The 15,396-nt window shown below is 38.8% G+C and overlaps 1 protein-coding gene across 1 annotated transcript; it reads right to left on the reverse strand.

Moving 5' to 3' along the window:
* Nucleotides 1–589: 589 nt before the first annotated feature.
* LOC128743693 (FERM domain-containing protein 5) lies at nt 590–14,007 on the reverse strand. The gene is made up of 8 exons (XM_053840320.1): nt 13,918–14,007; nt 12,431–12,535; nt 12,201–12,243; nt 8,643–8,816; nt 1,655–2,034; nt 1,500–1,588; nt 1,217–1,443; nt 590–1,158 (listed from the first exon to the last, which is right to left on the reverse strand). The coding sequence occupies exons 1-8, from the start codon at nt 14,005–14,007 to the stop codon at nt 590–592; spliced, it is 1,677 nt and encodes a 558-aa protein (XP_053696295.1).
* Nucleotides 14,008–15,396: the final 1,389 nt, after the last annotated feature.

The raw sequence follows: 15,396 nt of genomic DNA on the forward strand, positions 1-15,396 counted from the left end.
TCACTGCTAATGATGATATAGCAAACTACTAACTATTGGTTAAAGAATTTTGGCGCATTACCAGACTATGCGGTATAACATTTCGTAGTTTTCGTCTTATCTAAATATGTGCTTCACTGGTATCACAACTAGCCTACAATGAACAATTTGTACATGCATCGACCGAAGGTTCGAAACAGCTCCATTTCAATTTTCATAAATTACACAGCAATTAATGTTTCTTGAACTTTATCTACAGCATGCATGCGACAGAACTGTCTTTCGGCTCGAAATGCGCTAGTTACACTGTCAGGCATTCAAACGCTATCAGTAATTTCAAACCATTGTAATTGAAAAAGGATTTGTTTTTAGTCTCAAATGCAAATCGTACCCTAGAATATATCCGACGATAGAACCCCTTTCCCTTGATACGTTTCGTTTTATCTGACATCACACTTCAAATATGCTTCGTAACGGGCAGCGTGAGCGTTAACGTCATGTGGCTATCGTTTCCTTCCGGATGGTTGCCAGATCTTGTATAGTGATGATCGTCGTAGTTACCGTCGAAACCATCCTCGCCACTATTCCCGGTTCGTTTCACCCAAACGAATCAGAATATAGCACCAAACTTTTTCGTCAAAAATTCCTTCAGAGGCTGATAGTACTGATAGCGTAAGCAAATCATCTCCGGCCAGTTCTTCAACGTACTGAACATTTCCGAATCTGATTCTAGAATATACACAGCCGATACGGCCAACACCACAACGACGAAGAAAAACGATGGAACAAATGCTTGGATGAGGGAGAACTTTTTCAGATTCTTTGCACTATTACTGGCGTTCTGTTGCTGAACAATGGTTGAATTATTCGCCATACTGTGCATAGCCAGCGACGAAATATTATCGGAAGTATATGTTTGGCGATGGTGCAGATGCGATCCGAGGCGGTTTTCAATCGCATTACTGGCGAACCCTGACTCAGACGACGAATGATCAAATGAATCGCGAAAGTAGTAATCCGACAGATGGTCATTGCTCTCACCGTTTGTTTTGCGTGCCTCCTCCGAGACAGTTTCCAGCGTTGGCAGTGCGTTATCTGGACAGTAAACGGATGAAGCCATATGATCGTTGCAACCGCCCAATGGTTCCGACATTGTCGACCGAGGAAGGCTGCTGTATCCTATCACCAGAAACAAAAACACCTTAGCGCTCGTTTGGTCATAACACATAGTACTTACGCGACTTACGGATTTCCGCTAGATCGCCTTGGGGGCTGGATGGTGTGGCCGGTACACTTTGTGCTTTTCTCTTGCTGGGACTTGTATTGTTCATCTTCTGCTGACGCAACGCATTGAGCGATTCTGAAAGAATCTCCCGCTCGGTTCGACCGGAATATCTAAACTTGGTACCCCAGGAAAAGAATCCTCCCCCGGACATTACTGACGCATGTTGGCTTGTTGGAAGACTAAAGATACAAGATTTATGTTTATTATCCTAAAACAATTCTCTTCAAACACTTACGTAAAGAATAACATTTGTTCAATGGCACATCTCCATACATATCTACAAGCAGATCCCGATGGACATTTGAATCCTACCGTGTGCTTTTTCTACGAAAATATAAACAGTATTTTTAAAATCAATTGGTGATGAAAATATTTCGCAATGACACTCACCACCTCACGTCGATCGTCCGTGTAGGCAAGATGAATGATAAACATCTTCCCTTCGAAATTGATCTTGTGCACCTCTGGCCACCGGAAGTGTTGTGCCCTCCGTCCTGCAGCAAAGGTACTAATTCCGGAAAAGTTAATTCCCAAGTAGAGCTGTGTGCCTCGGTGATCCTTAACTGGATGCGGATCAATACCGTAGGTCTCCAAGCTACGCGCGATGCCAACGAATTCGTCGTAAGCCGCTACCGTTTCCTGACCGGGTTCACGCTTTCTGTGCAGTTCCATAGCTTTCTTCTCCAGCTGCTCCGACTGACGCAAAGCGATTTTCAGTGAAGAAACATACTCCCCTGTGTGTGTTTCGGGATCGAAATCACCCAGCTCGTCTAGAAATAATCAGCGTAATGTGTTTTTTAATGAAAGTAATTACGGTCCTTTATCCGACGTCTAATTAAATATGTTCAGTAATTACATTAGGTCATACAGCAGTAAAATGTTGCCTAAAACACAAGCACTTTGTAGTCTACTCTTTGTACTTCATTCCATTGCTGGAAATCAAGAAAAGGTATAAACTTAATCCGTTCCACATCAATTATAAAATTACTCGTATTTTGATAAGATTCAAAAATATTTTCGTGTGGATTATATGAGAATGTGCAAGAGCAACTATAGCTATGCAATTAAATTAGTGGATTACTCAGTCCGTAGCAGGTTGAGCGTTCTGAGCTCGAACACAACTATAGAAATCAAAGAAGATATTGAAGGGCCACTGGAAGTAGCTTAACTATGACTAAATACTTTTAAAAATAGTAATAATGTTATATTCTAGCACCATGTATTGCTTCATCGCTGCACAATGGACTTCTCTACGTGTGAATATTTTGAAGAACTAATAGAACATGATCTATGTCCTTCATTTGATGATCCGATCTTTATGCAAACTTTTCTGAATAACCCGGAGAAAACGCTAGAATGTCCAATCAGAATGGTTAGACCAAAAATACCATGATTGACAACGTTACAAAAATCATTTTCAATGCGACTTAACTTTTGCAGGGTATCTATAATTTCACAAACAAAGTGTGGGATTTTTCTAGAATTGCAATGCTACCAACCGAAGATTGTCGATGGCAGTGTAGAACTCTTATAATTCAAGTAAAGCATCAGCGAGCGGTATATTGCGTCGACGTAGCAGTACGAGTTGCCAGAGCCAGGAAAAGAAACAAAAGCACTACAACGACAAGCAGTTCTTCCTTCAATCCAAACAGCTGAATAAAATGACAAATTAAATATCGTATAACTATCTTCAAGAAGCTGGTACGAGTGGTGAATGACCCGTCGATTAAACCACTATATAATAAATTCAACAACAACAATATCTTCAAGAATGTGCAATCTATCTATCTGTAAATATAAAAATGCACGCGAATTTGCATGTATGTATGTTCCGCCATAACTCCAGAACACCTTGACCATTCTTCATTGAACTTAGCACACATGTTCCTTGGCTTAAGAGAATCAGTACTTGAGTGTTGACAAAGGGGGGGGGGGGGGGTCCGTTTCTCTTGCATTTAGACCGATAGCAATTGCACAAGTGACTGGATGACAAGAGGGTGGTCATTAATAAGAGAGATTTTCAAAAACGTAAAAAAGGCTTTGTCTTCGCTGTATAGGAATTATCGAAAAGATAGATTTATAAGTGAGGAGAGAGCTGACAAAGAGTGTAAGTACATTCAAATGAAAACAAATGGGTTTGTTTCTGCATTCTGACAGCTTTCGTTACAATAACAAATGTACGAAATTGATCTCGAATAGAATCGAAATTGATCTCGTGCCTCCGGTTACCAGAGGCCTTGTGCGTGTTTGTGCCCTCCGTCTTGCAGCAAAGGTACTAATTCCAGAAAAAAGTTAATTGTCAATTTTTTCCGAACCATGGCGATCCGCTACTGGATGCGGATCAATACTGTAAGTCTCTAAGTTACATACGATGCCAACGAATTCGCTACGGTTTTTGTATAACTTTACTGCCTTTTTCTCCAGCTGCTCGAACTAACGCAACGCAATTTTCGGTGTTTAAAAGTACTACATTGTACGTGTTTCGGAATTAAAATCACCCAGCTCGTTTAGAAATAATTAGGGTAATATGATTTTTAATGAAAGTAAATACAGGTCGTTGCACGTCTAATTAAATATGTATATCCAGTAATTATATTTTGTCACACCGCAGCAAAATGTTGCCTAAAACACAAGCACTTTTTATACTACTCTTTGTACTTCATTCCATTGATGGCAATCAAGAAAAGGTAAAATTTTAATGCATACCATCTCAATTATAAAATTTATCGTATTTTGTTAAGATTCAAAAATATTTTCGTGTGGATTACATGAGAATGTGCAAGAGCAACTCTAGCTATGCAATTAAATTTGTGGATTACTCAGTCCGTAGCAGGTTGAACCTTCTGAGCTCGAACACGACTATAGAAATCAATGAGGATATTGAAGGGCCATTGGAAGTAGCTGAACGATGACTCAATATTTCTATGAAATACTAACAATTATATATTCTAGCACCACGTATTGCTTCATCGATGCACAATGGACTTCTCTACGTGTGAATATTTTGAAGAATTACTAGAGCATGATCTGTGTCCTTCATTTGATGATCCGATCTTTATGCAAACTTTTCTGAATAGCCCGGAGAAAACGCTAGAATGCCCACTCAGAATGGTTTGACAAAATAAATATCACATTGTTCAATAAATCATTTTTGACCTAACTTTTGCAGGGAATCTATAATTTCACAAATAGGGTATGGGATTTTGCAAGAATTACATTACAACCAACCGAAGATTGTCGATGGAAGTCCAAAACTCTTATAATTCAAGTAAAGCATCGGCGAGTGATATACTGTATCGACGGAGCAGTACGAGTTACGAGAGCCAGGAAAAGAAACAAAACCACTGCACCGACAATCAAAATGCGCAAATCTTCTTTCAGTCCTAGTAACTAACGATAATGAAGTTTGTGAATCATATTTCTAGATATAAGTATGAAAATCTACTTCTAGATATTTTTAATAATAAAAAATAAAGAAATATAACAGAAATTCCACAAAGAAAACAAACAACCGAAGTTCAAAAAATATCCGATTCTGTTAAAAACTATTATACCTGGGGCTAGCTGGATGATTCCCCTCTTGAGAACTGTTGGAGTGCCGTTAAAACAGCCATTAACAGCGTTTTAGGCCGTATGGCACCGAATCGACGTAACGAATAGTAACGTAACGAGGAATGCTAGCAGATATGGGATGAGAAGGACGCTGCTGCGTAGAGCCACCCGTCAGAATGTGAAGCGATACAAGCACAAGTGGATACAGCAAATCCGAATAAGCGCCATCAAGAGGAGAAGGAATGCAAAGAACTTGCGCAGTTGTTCCGATTTCACGATACGGAAGTTCTATCGAAGACTCAACGAATCTCGTAAGGGTTTTGTGCCACGGGCCGAAATGAGCAGAGATAAGGATGGAGGTATATTGGTAGACGACCGGTGATCGAAAGGTGGACGCAGCATTTTGATGAACACCTGAATGGCGTCCAGACGGAAGCCCGTGATAGTGGAGGAAGTGATTTCATTGGTGCAGCAACGGAGATGTGCCACTCGCAAGTTAAAGAAGTCCTCCAGCGGTTGAAGAACAGCAAAGCAGCAGGAAATGATGACTTTGGAGTTATCGTAATGGACTCGGACAAATTGAGCAGCTGTTTGCTTCAATTGATGGTCAAGATTTGGGATACGAAACGACTACCATAAGAGAGGAAAGGCGGGATTATTTACCCTATCTACAAGAAAAGCGATAAGCTGGATTGTGAAAAATACCGAACGATCACTATCCTGAATGCCACCTACAAATCAGCCATCTTCCATCGACTGTCGCCAATAACCAATAGATTTGTGGAAAGTTGTCAGGCTTCATGAAGGGTCGGTGTACAACGGACCATATCTTCACCTTGTGGCAGATCTTCCAGAAGTGCCGCGAATTCCAAATCCTCACATATTACCTGCTCATTGACTTTAAAGCCGCATATGATAGTGTAAACCGAAAAGAGTTGTGGAAAATTCTGAACGAGAACGGCTTTCTAGGTAAGCTTACTAGATTTATTATGGCTACGATGGATGGAATCCAGTGCTGAGTGAGAATTACGGGTGTATTGTCGAACCCATTCGAATTTCGTAGTGGTCTTCCACAAGGGGTCTTCCTGCTATTCAACATTGCCCTTGATTTTTGAAAGTGCATGATTTTTAATAAATTCGGTCAATTTACCCGCTTTTTGACGATGTGGATGCTGTCGGCAGAAAATTTATGGCGATGGAAGATAGGTACATCAGACTAAACCGTGAAGCAGAGATTGCGTGAGATTGGGTTTAAGATAAATATGTTCAAAACGACGTATATGCTGGCGGATGGGACCCACCGCGACGGGGTCCGCTTAGACCAGTGATGGCCAAACTGCGGCAGGGGGGCCGCATGCAGCTCTTGAATATGGTCCTTGCGACCCGCGGACTAGTTTGATGCATGGAGGACGGGAATTTTAGAATGAATTTATTAATGACAGAAGTCATTTCGGGCCGCGGATCTATTGAGAATCTGATTTAGCCCGCATTAAGCTTATACCGTGGCCACCACTAGCATAGGCAGTATAATTGACTGGGATGAGTTGGATGTAGTCGACGAGTCCATCACCTTGGACACTGGCGATAGAGAACTAATACCAGCAGTGATATTAAAAGGCATATTATCACAAAGACATGCCTACTATGTACTTCACAAACAATTGCGGTCGAATAATCTGAACCTCTGTACAAAGTGCGCATCGTACAAAACGCAAATTAGACCGGTTATCCTCTACGTCCATGAATTGTGGACACTGCTAGAAGAGGCCCTGCGAAGTTCGGAGTTTTCAAACGACGGGTGTTAAGAACCATCTTTAGTGGTGTGAAAGAAACCGGTGTATGGAGACGATGAATAAACCATGAACTTGCGCGTCTCTACGGCGAACCCAGTGTGCAGCAAATGGCTAAAATTGGACGGATCATTGGACAGGACATATATTGCTAGAATGCTGAACAACTATCCTGCAATCGATATGGTTTGCATCGAATGTGAAAAGAACTAAAGAACACGACAAAGTAGGGCACAGCGAGCGGAGGCTGCAAGACCAGGTGGAGGAAAATCTAGATAGAATTAGATGGAAGAATTACGATTTGCGGGTCTTATTAAAAGATGTAAGACCAACTAACAAAGTAGAAGTACGTAAGCAAGCAAGTACCAAGAGTAACCGACATTGGACTTTGGACCCCATTTGCAGCGTCCAAATGTATAAAGTTCAGTATAGTACCTGGAAGAGTCTGCATTTCAACCAACGTGCTAACAGCTTACCTAAAAATTGTAGTGCAACTATTATCTGGGCAATATCTGGGAAAACTCGACTTTTTAAAGGATGCAGAGAAAAATGCACCAAGAAAGGGGAAATATATTATTCTAATTGCGAAGACTCATGCGGCATCTTATTGATCTGTATCACACTCACAGTTTCATAAGATCCTTAATTACATCCAGGAGAAAATTGACGTTACTTTCCTGCGGTAGCAAATACGATTCCGTGCTAGCCTATTACGTATGACTATGAACCATATCATGACCGACGAAACCATGAAAATACCCAGAGCACACTAAGACGTAAACGAGGCCTAGATAAGCTAGTCTAACTTATGATCAAGGGTCAGTATAAAGCGTTTTCAGCACCTATAAGGGTAACAACTGAAGTGAGATATAGCTTATGAGCGTCTTAAGTAGAATACAAAAATTGAATGAAAGAAAAGTTGGAAGATTTTTCACGTTTCAATTCCGCTATCAATTTTATCCCGACAGACAGCCATTTCATCTACGACTAGCGGGTTTAATCGTTCGAAAACAGACACTGAAAAGAACTGCCAGCTGTCAAATCAACAACCATCAGTATAACATTATTTTAATAGGCAGGTTAAGTGATCCAGCGATCTTGTAGTTAGTGATACGTACGTAATTAGTGCGTTTAATTCACAGAGTGCAGAGCATTACCTAAAATAAAGTGAATGAATAGCATACAATCATTGGAGCGAAAAATTATCGTGGTTCGAAATTGTCCATATAAAATAAGTGCACATGAAATGAAATGGTCAATGTATCAAAATGAAGCAGTTTCTTGGATTTACTTTACTTTTCATGTCCACATACGTTATTTTTGACGTTGAGGTATAATTTCGATTTTTTAATATATTGTATATTTACAATTGTGCATGTTTTTAAGGCAGTAAAAAATTATCAAGTAGAAAAGTACAAATTATGCGATGGCATGAGCAATAGTGCTGTAAAGTTTAGCAACGTTAAAATTGTTGGTAAGAAACAGGCCATTGTCATTTCTGGCAATATGGAAGCACTACGTAACGTTCAGCCACCGCTCACGGTAAGTTGCTTTTGATCGGTTGCATGAATGAGTAAAAATTCCACATTTCAATTGGAATTCCAGTTTATTATTTCAGTACATCGTTGCAACTTAGACCACTCCAACTGTGCGCACTCGAACACGTTAACTTTCGAAGACTTCTGTCCAATGTACAATCAAAACAGCTTAGTTAAAGCTCACTTGGATTTCGTTACACCCCCTATGGCTTGTCCTTTGCAAATGGTGAGTTTGTTATAAAAATTCTAAACTTTCTTCATTAATCGTTGCCGACATATCTTGCAGGGTAAATACACTGCAAACGAGGGTATATTGGATATGAAAGTACTCGATGGATTGGCAATCGGAAACGCGCACTGGCAGTCAGAGATAAAGATTATAGATGGCGCCAACCAAACAGAGCTTTGTATCCAGACCGAAGTCACGATTACCGAGCAAGATGAGTAGCGTTTTTGCATACGTTTCTGTTTCGAATTATTTAGTACACACACACATACCTTGAACTATGAGGGCTCCTAACGCGGCAGCTTCTCCAATAGAACAGTATAACCGTCCATGTCGTAAGTCACGCTTCAGCTGTTGAAAAAGCATCACCTTTCCGTTGCCCGTTAGACGGCAGGGGTCGGCAGGATAGAACTTTACACGGAAGGATAGTATTAAAGGTTCCACATCTGCAAGTATTTTTTAAAGGTTTTTAATATCAAGGTAAACAACATGCATAAGTATGATTTTTTAGTGAAGAAATAAAATATTATTATACTAATCAACACGGCTGTTGCCCTAAACCAGCGGATTCCAAACTTTTCTGCTCGCATTTCGCAAAAGAAAAACTGTATCCTCTATACAACTTTTAGATTCATTATTCTTCATTCATATAGCTGAGAAGCATTAACAAAAATAAGTTGCAACAGTTAATAGAAATTCTTTCCTCCATAAAACATGACAAATCTGTTTGTGGACTTTAAGGCGGCATATGATTTCAATTTCAATTTCCGTGATGCTTTGTGATGCTGTGCTTTATACCTTTTTCCACAGGAAAATTTGTTGAAGTATCAGAATTTTGCTACTGTTGGTAATTTTTAATAAAATGCAAGGCCTCACAGGTGAGCCTCTTTCCAAATAATTTACCGGTCTGCTTTGGTCTATTGTTCTTCGTATTTTTCGCACAGTTTTTCTCGAAGATTGCTACAGAATGCTGAAGAAGCTGCAGCCGAAGATGCAGGCGCTAGACAACATTGTCGATTTCCTTATGCGTACGAAACGTTTCCTGAAGCATTATAATCCGGTCAATCACGCTCTCCAGGTGCAAGCACGGATCAACAAACTCGACGCAAAGTAAGATGAATTTGAAAATGCTCAGATACTGTTAGAGAAAATGGAAGAGCACGAGGAGGATATGGACCCCGAGCAAAGCTCGAGGAGTTGTACTTTCAAGTAACAGCAGGGTTGAAATCAAAGTTGCAGGAAAGAGGCTACGGTGAAAATGTACGTAGCGTTGTTCATATGCTTGATGATCAAGGTCACGCATTTAGAAATCGTTGCCGATCTTTCCGTCACGTCTTGCATTAATGCCGTGAAACGTGTCGTTGTGCGCCGTGGCCGTATCGTCGAAATACATTGCGACAACGCGACCGCATTCGTCGGGGCGGATCGTGAGCCCAAGATCAACGCTACGTACATTTTCACCGTAGCCTCTTTCCTGCAACTTTGATTTCAACCCTGCTGTTACTTGATCGCGAAATGAGCTAATGCAGCAGTTAAAACAGAGAAATGGCATCATTATTGTATGGACGATGGGATTAAGTTCCGTTTTATTCCTGCTCGCTCACCCACTTTGGCAGATTATGGGAGGCGGGGATCAAGTCCATTGAATACAACTTTCGTCGAATTATGAGACTGAAAGCTTTCTCGGTGGACCAGTTCCATACCGTCGTCACTCAAGTGGAAGCCGTGCTGAATTCTTGTTTCCTCTCACCCCTCTCCAACTCTCCAGATGATTTGGATTTCATTACACCTGGTCATTTGCTGGTTGGAGTGCCAACCAGCCTCAGTTGCTGAGCCTGATTCAAGCCACATTAAGCCATTTAAACCTTGACTGCCTGCAGCATATGAAGTAGGCCCTCCAGGATCTCTGGATACGTTGGTCGTGCGACTACCCAGATAACACAAAATCGTAATAGAAAGTTCACATTAAATCGTTTTCATGCCAATTTCAGATTGGAATTGTATAATGATTAGAGTATGTCAAACCGAAGTGAACAATAAGTTGTTTTGCAGTCGTGCGTGTTTTCATATACAATTCATGACTGTGAATTATAAAGGAGTATAGACGATTGCAGTATTTGATTATATCTTAATCATATATTCAGGAATATTTAGTTGCGTGTTATAAAAACTACGCAAAATAGAATAGTTGTCAAAATTCTCGCACGTATATCGCCTCCAGTTTGGTACATATATGTTCTTATATGGTTTGAAATATAACTTTTTCGTTCAGATATGATTTCGTATATCTCAGTTGCAATTGAGATATACAAACCAAATGGTTTACTGGGTACATAAGCCAGTTACTCCAACGTACGAAATGGAAAAATACAGAACCTAATCTGCAAGGGTGACAGCTAGTTTTGATGAAAGAATGTTCTCTGCCGTAGCCGTTATAGTGGCCTCTCGGGCGCATCGTTAAAACGATTCTCAGTAGAGATAGCCATGTTTGGGTACTGGTAGTGAAAACTGCTACAGGGTAATATAAGCGGACCGTACCTAAAGTTTCGGTTCTTCCAATACATTCTGATACCACCATCATCTTCGGTGAAACACTAAGAAGTGATATTGAAACTGAATGTTTTAACCGGAGCCTATAACGGAAAATTGAATTGAATTGAAAATTAAATATTTACCATCCCTAGTGAACCTCACGGATTGTAAACTCGTTACATACCCGAACAGTGATCGAACTCTCACACTCAATACATATTCAAACTCACTCCAATCATGTCACATAAATATTGTTTAATAAAGTTAGTTAATCAAAGACCACCAAACGAAGCATCAATTTTCTTCGAAAGCAGTCCAAAGTGCCTGCTTTTTGTCGTCAATCGATACAAATCGAAATTCGGTGTAACTTGCCAGTCATGTGCAAGTATCTTCCCGAAACACTATTAGTGTGAATATAGTGAAGGTAGTACAATGTGACAGGCCACGGTGTGGGTTGAACACGTGGCCAGAATGCCCGACGAAAGAGTAGCCAAAACTTTTTCAATAATCACCATTTACTTTAGTTAGTATTGTAGAATAAAAGTACCGTAAAACGGGGTAACATTGATCAGTTAGACCATTCTGTGAAATAAACAACTTCTGTCAACTTACCTGAACTGATCAATGTTACCCATTTTAAAGTACTATGAATTATTTGTTGACGACATCTGAAGTATAAGTTCCGCAACTATGCGAAGCAAAACGCCCCGACTGTCACCTAATACGCTTTATGTAGAAATTACACTTCTCCAGATGTTGAAATCTGAAAAAGCTTCACTGTGTACAAAATAGAGCAAACGTGTCAATTGTGAGGATACTCGAAGTACACTATTATACTTCACGTAGAGCATTATATTTCGCGTAGATGCGGAATATAAAATTTTTACACCGTAAATAATTTTTACAATACTAACTAAAATAAATAGTTTCAATTGATTTCCTGCTCAAAAATTAACTTAATTTGGTGGTTGTAATATTAATCGTGAGAAACACGATTGAAATTTCACCAAAACCTTTTATTCTGCCAGAGGCCATATTACACCTGTTCTCCCAACTGTGATATTTTTAGTTACCAGCTTGGATAGAAGAGTAATAATATCATAATTTAACTTAATTGCCTTAAAAAGCTGATGCATTGAATATTATATCTAAACAAAAAGATTTGAGCAAGTATCTGTAAACTTTAATTTACGGGCCATGCAGACTCTGAACTCAACAGTGTTTTAAAGTACACATTACTTTGACAAGGTAACGTTCGCGTTACTGTGGGTCTATTTTTAACCGACCACAAATTATACCTTTTACTTGTTTGATAATCGTTTTTGCAAGATCCAGCCAATGCTGCATTTTCCAGAAAAGGTGGTAATGCGCCCAAGTAGAAAGGCGTTTGGGAGAAAGGAGAAAAAAGAGTACACATTAAACACCAAGGCACTGCATTCGCATGCCCTAGTGAGCATATTTATAAGTATGTAAATGTATGCCAACTACATAATGATGACACCATGTTTTGGCACCGGGAAGCACTTACCCTCTGCTTGCCAGAGTCCACGAATCGAAGCCCGAAATAGTCCTTCTCGCTGATTTCCAACTGTTCGCATACATAGTCCAGCAAAAAATTGCCCTTGTGGTGTGGCTAAAATAAGAGAGATGAAAGTATAGTACATTAAATCACCTCCAGATGAGTACATTGAAGGCTACACACTAGGCGGTTGGAGCCAGACGGAGTTTGTCGAATATAGCGGAGGATAACAATCAAAGCTTTTCAGCCAAACTATAAGCATGTTACGATATTTATGATGTCGTCATTACCCCTTTAACTACCACAAGCTCAAAATTCTTCATTTTGCAGTCTTATTTTCCATTTAATATAAAGAACAATAGAAATCGTTTATTTACTTTTTCGTTCCCTGTTAACTCATTAATTTAAAAATTTTGAGACTGGTTAATTTCACCATTGGATAAAAATACCAAAAATACATCTGTGCATCATAGATGTAAAGTGTTAAAAAACAGTAAGTCATAAGCTATCTTAATATCTACCGTTCTGATTCAAGCTTCGAAAACTATGTTTCAACTATGTTATAACTATGTTTCAACTACGTTATAACTATGTTTCAACTTATCCTCAACAAAATGTCCGTAGATGTGTGTATTATTTTATATTTAACATTTTGAAAATAGATTGATTTTAACGTCAAAATGTTAAAAATGAATACCAAATCATGTTTCACAGTAACACATAAATACTAAAAAGTTACACATTAGCTTTGATTCAAACTTTAAATATTTTTAAGATTGTCATTCAAGTTTTGTATTCTTCCTTCTCAAACTTCGAATACCTAGATTATTACAGCTAAATTTTATTAAATTAGTTTATATATTTTTACTGGATACTGGATACTGGATTGAGTGACAAATGATGAGCCACCATTGTACCAATTTTGAGTTCCATAAAATCATAACCAGCAACTCAGTGACAAATGCGACATTGGATGCTAAAGGGTTCGCACATTTTCGATCCCAGACACCAGCCTTTTACAGCTGCTACATGAGAATTCCCACAAAAATTAATACGATGGGAAATTGATTATAAAACCGCATATAGCTGGTAGCATGTGTTCAGCACGCGTCCGCAACGTTAAATTCGAATGTCTTACGTAAATCGCGAGACATCATCCACATAAAAACCACCCTCGTTGTGGTAGCGCTAATACATCACGTACTGTGCTGTAAATATGGGCAATTCATAGCAACGCGTAACTATAGTTTACGATAAGAAGACAAAGATGAAAACAGGATGAGCTCATATATGTAATCTTCACAAATTACAGGATGGTGATTGGAAAGATTGATAGATCAGGCAACACAACCCCTTCAAGATAAAAACGTATGCTTTCTAAGCACATGAAAATGTCCTTCAGCTGTGCTCTTTAACATCTTGACAGAATATGCAATGAAATCTTCTTCTTTCACTGCTGTCCGATCAATTGGTTTAATTCTAAAGCTTCTGATTACCTGAAATTCACATTCTAAGACGTCTAAATCCTCCAACAATCGAACCGTGCACTTATAAACAACATTTCCTTCGCTACGACTCTTGAACATAGTTTGCAATCACTGTGATATGATTTCCTGCGTCGAATTCCCAGGGTTCTATTGGTTTTTCAACTAAGAGCAGAGGCTTGCAGGGCCGCCTTTCCAGTGTACCCGTACTAGTAGCTTTTCCTTTGCACTCAATTTGCACACTTGTTGAGAGGAGGAACACTAACTAAAAACTAATGTACAGGACAGTATTCGAAGTGCACCGAAATTTTCACTTTCCTCGCATAAAATTTTACGCCACTGACATTTTCCGTCGTCCTTATTATCCTGATGCGCCTCACACCAGCTCCACCGATGGCACTTCAACAGCTTCTGTATGTGTTTGTGTGCAACAGGATTCTGACAGGACGATTTTATAGTACCAGGCGTAGCACAGTTGCGCATGCTATAAATATATAACGGTTAGCTCGAGGGTGTTTCAGGATGAATCATTCAACGAAAAACAGGCATCCATTTAGGAGCAAATCTGCCCGAAATATTTGTTTTGTACAAGTAAAAATTGTATCACGTTAAAAGCTCATATCAAATGATATTATAGAAGATCGTCGTACAAGATTGAGTTGAAACACTTTTGAGTAATTAAAAAAACCGCGTAAATAAAAGAGACTTTATTGTGATGTCGTGATCACGGTCATGATTATTCAATTAAATAAATAAACGAAACGAGAAACTTTTAACTGCTTTTTGGAGGTTTCTATTACCGTAATATTTTAGATATCTGAAAAATTGAAAAATTTTCATTGCAGTATTTTAGTTCAATTAGTAACATCGAATTGTTTAAGTGTCGTTTCCGTTCATAAATCCATAAACTACATGCAGATTTCAAATGTCATACAATTCTTTTTTGTTTCAAAACTGTGTTTTTAAGTCAGTTATTCTTTCGATCAATATAATATATTAACAATTTGATTTTGTTTTTTGATATTCGATGATTCAGTCTATAGATAACGTATTCACCGCGAGACGTGGTTTAGCAGTGCTTTCTAAGAGATTAGCCATAGCAACTATTTATATAACTAATTTGCAAACAAAATATTTTAAAATAGAGTTGAAAGTTTCCCTAACATGTGTGTAAATTTTTATTTTAATCAGCTAAACGTTTTTTTTTCTTGAAAAATTCTAGAAATCCCGATTTTTAGACCGCTTATTTAGCTGTACATAACCTCTTAACAAATTCACAATTTTTGAAAAAAAATCAGTTTTAACGTTAAACACGGAATAAACCTTTGCTTTCTCAATATCAAACCTCTAGCGCCAACCTTAATAAATTTGAAAACAGCGTAGCCCGGAGGAAGACCATGAGGAACAATTTACGTAACGCACTAATAAAACTGCAATCAAAGCTTTTACCAAAAATATCAATTGTAGATGATAAGGAACAACAATTTGCAA

The sequence above is a fragment of the Sabethes cyaneus genome, chromosome 3, assembly GCF_943734655.1.
Source record: "Sabethes cyaneus chromosome 3, idSabCyanKW18_F2, whole genome shotgun sequence".
Taxonomy (NCBI): Eukaryota; Metazoa; Arthropoda; class Insecta; order Diptera; family Culicidae; genus Sabethes; species Sabethes cyaneus.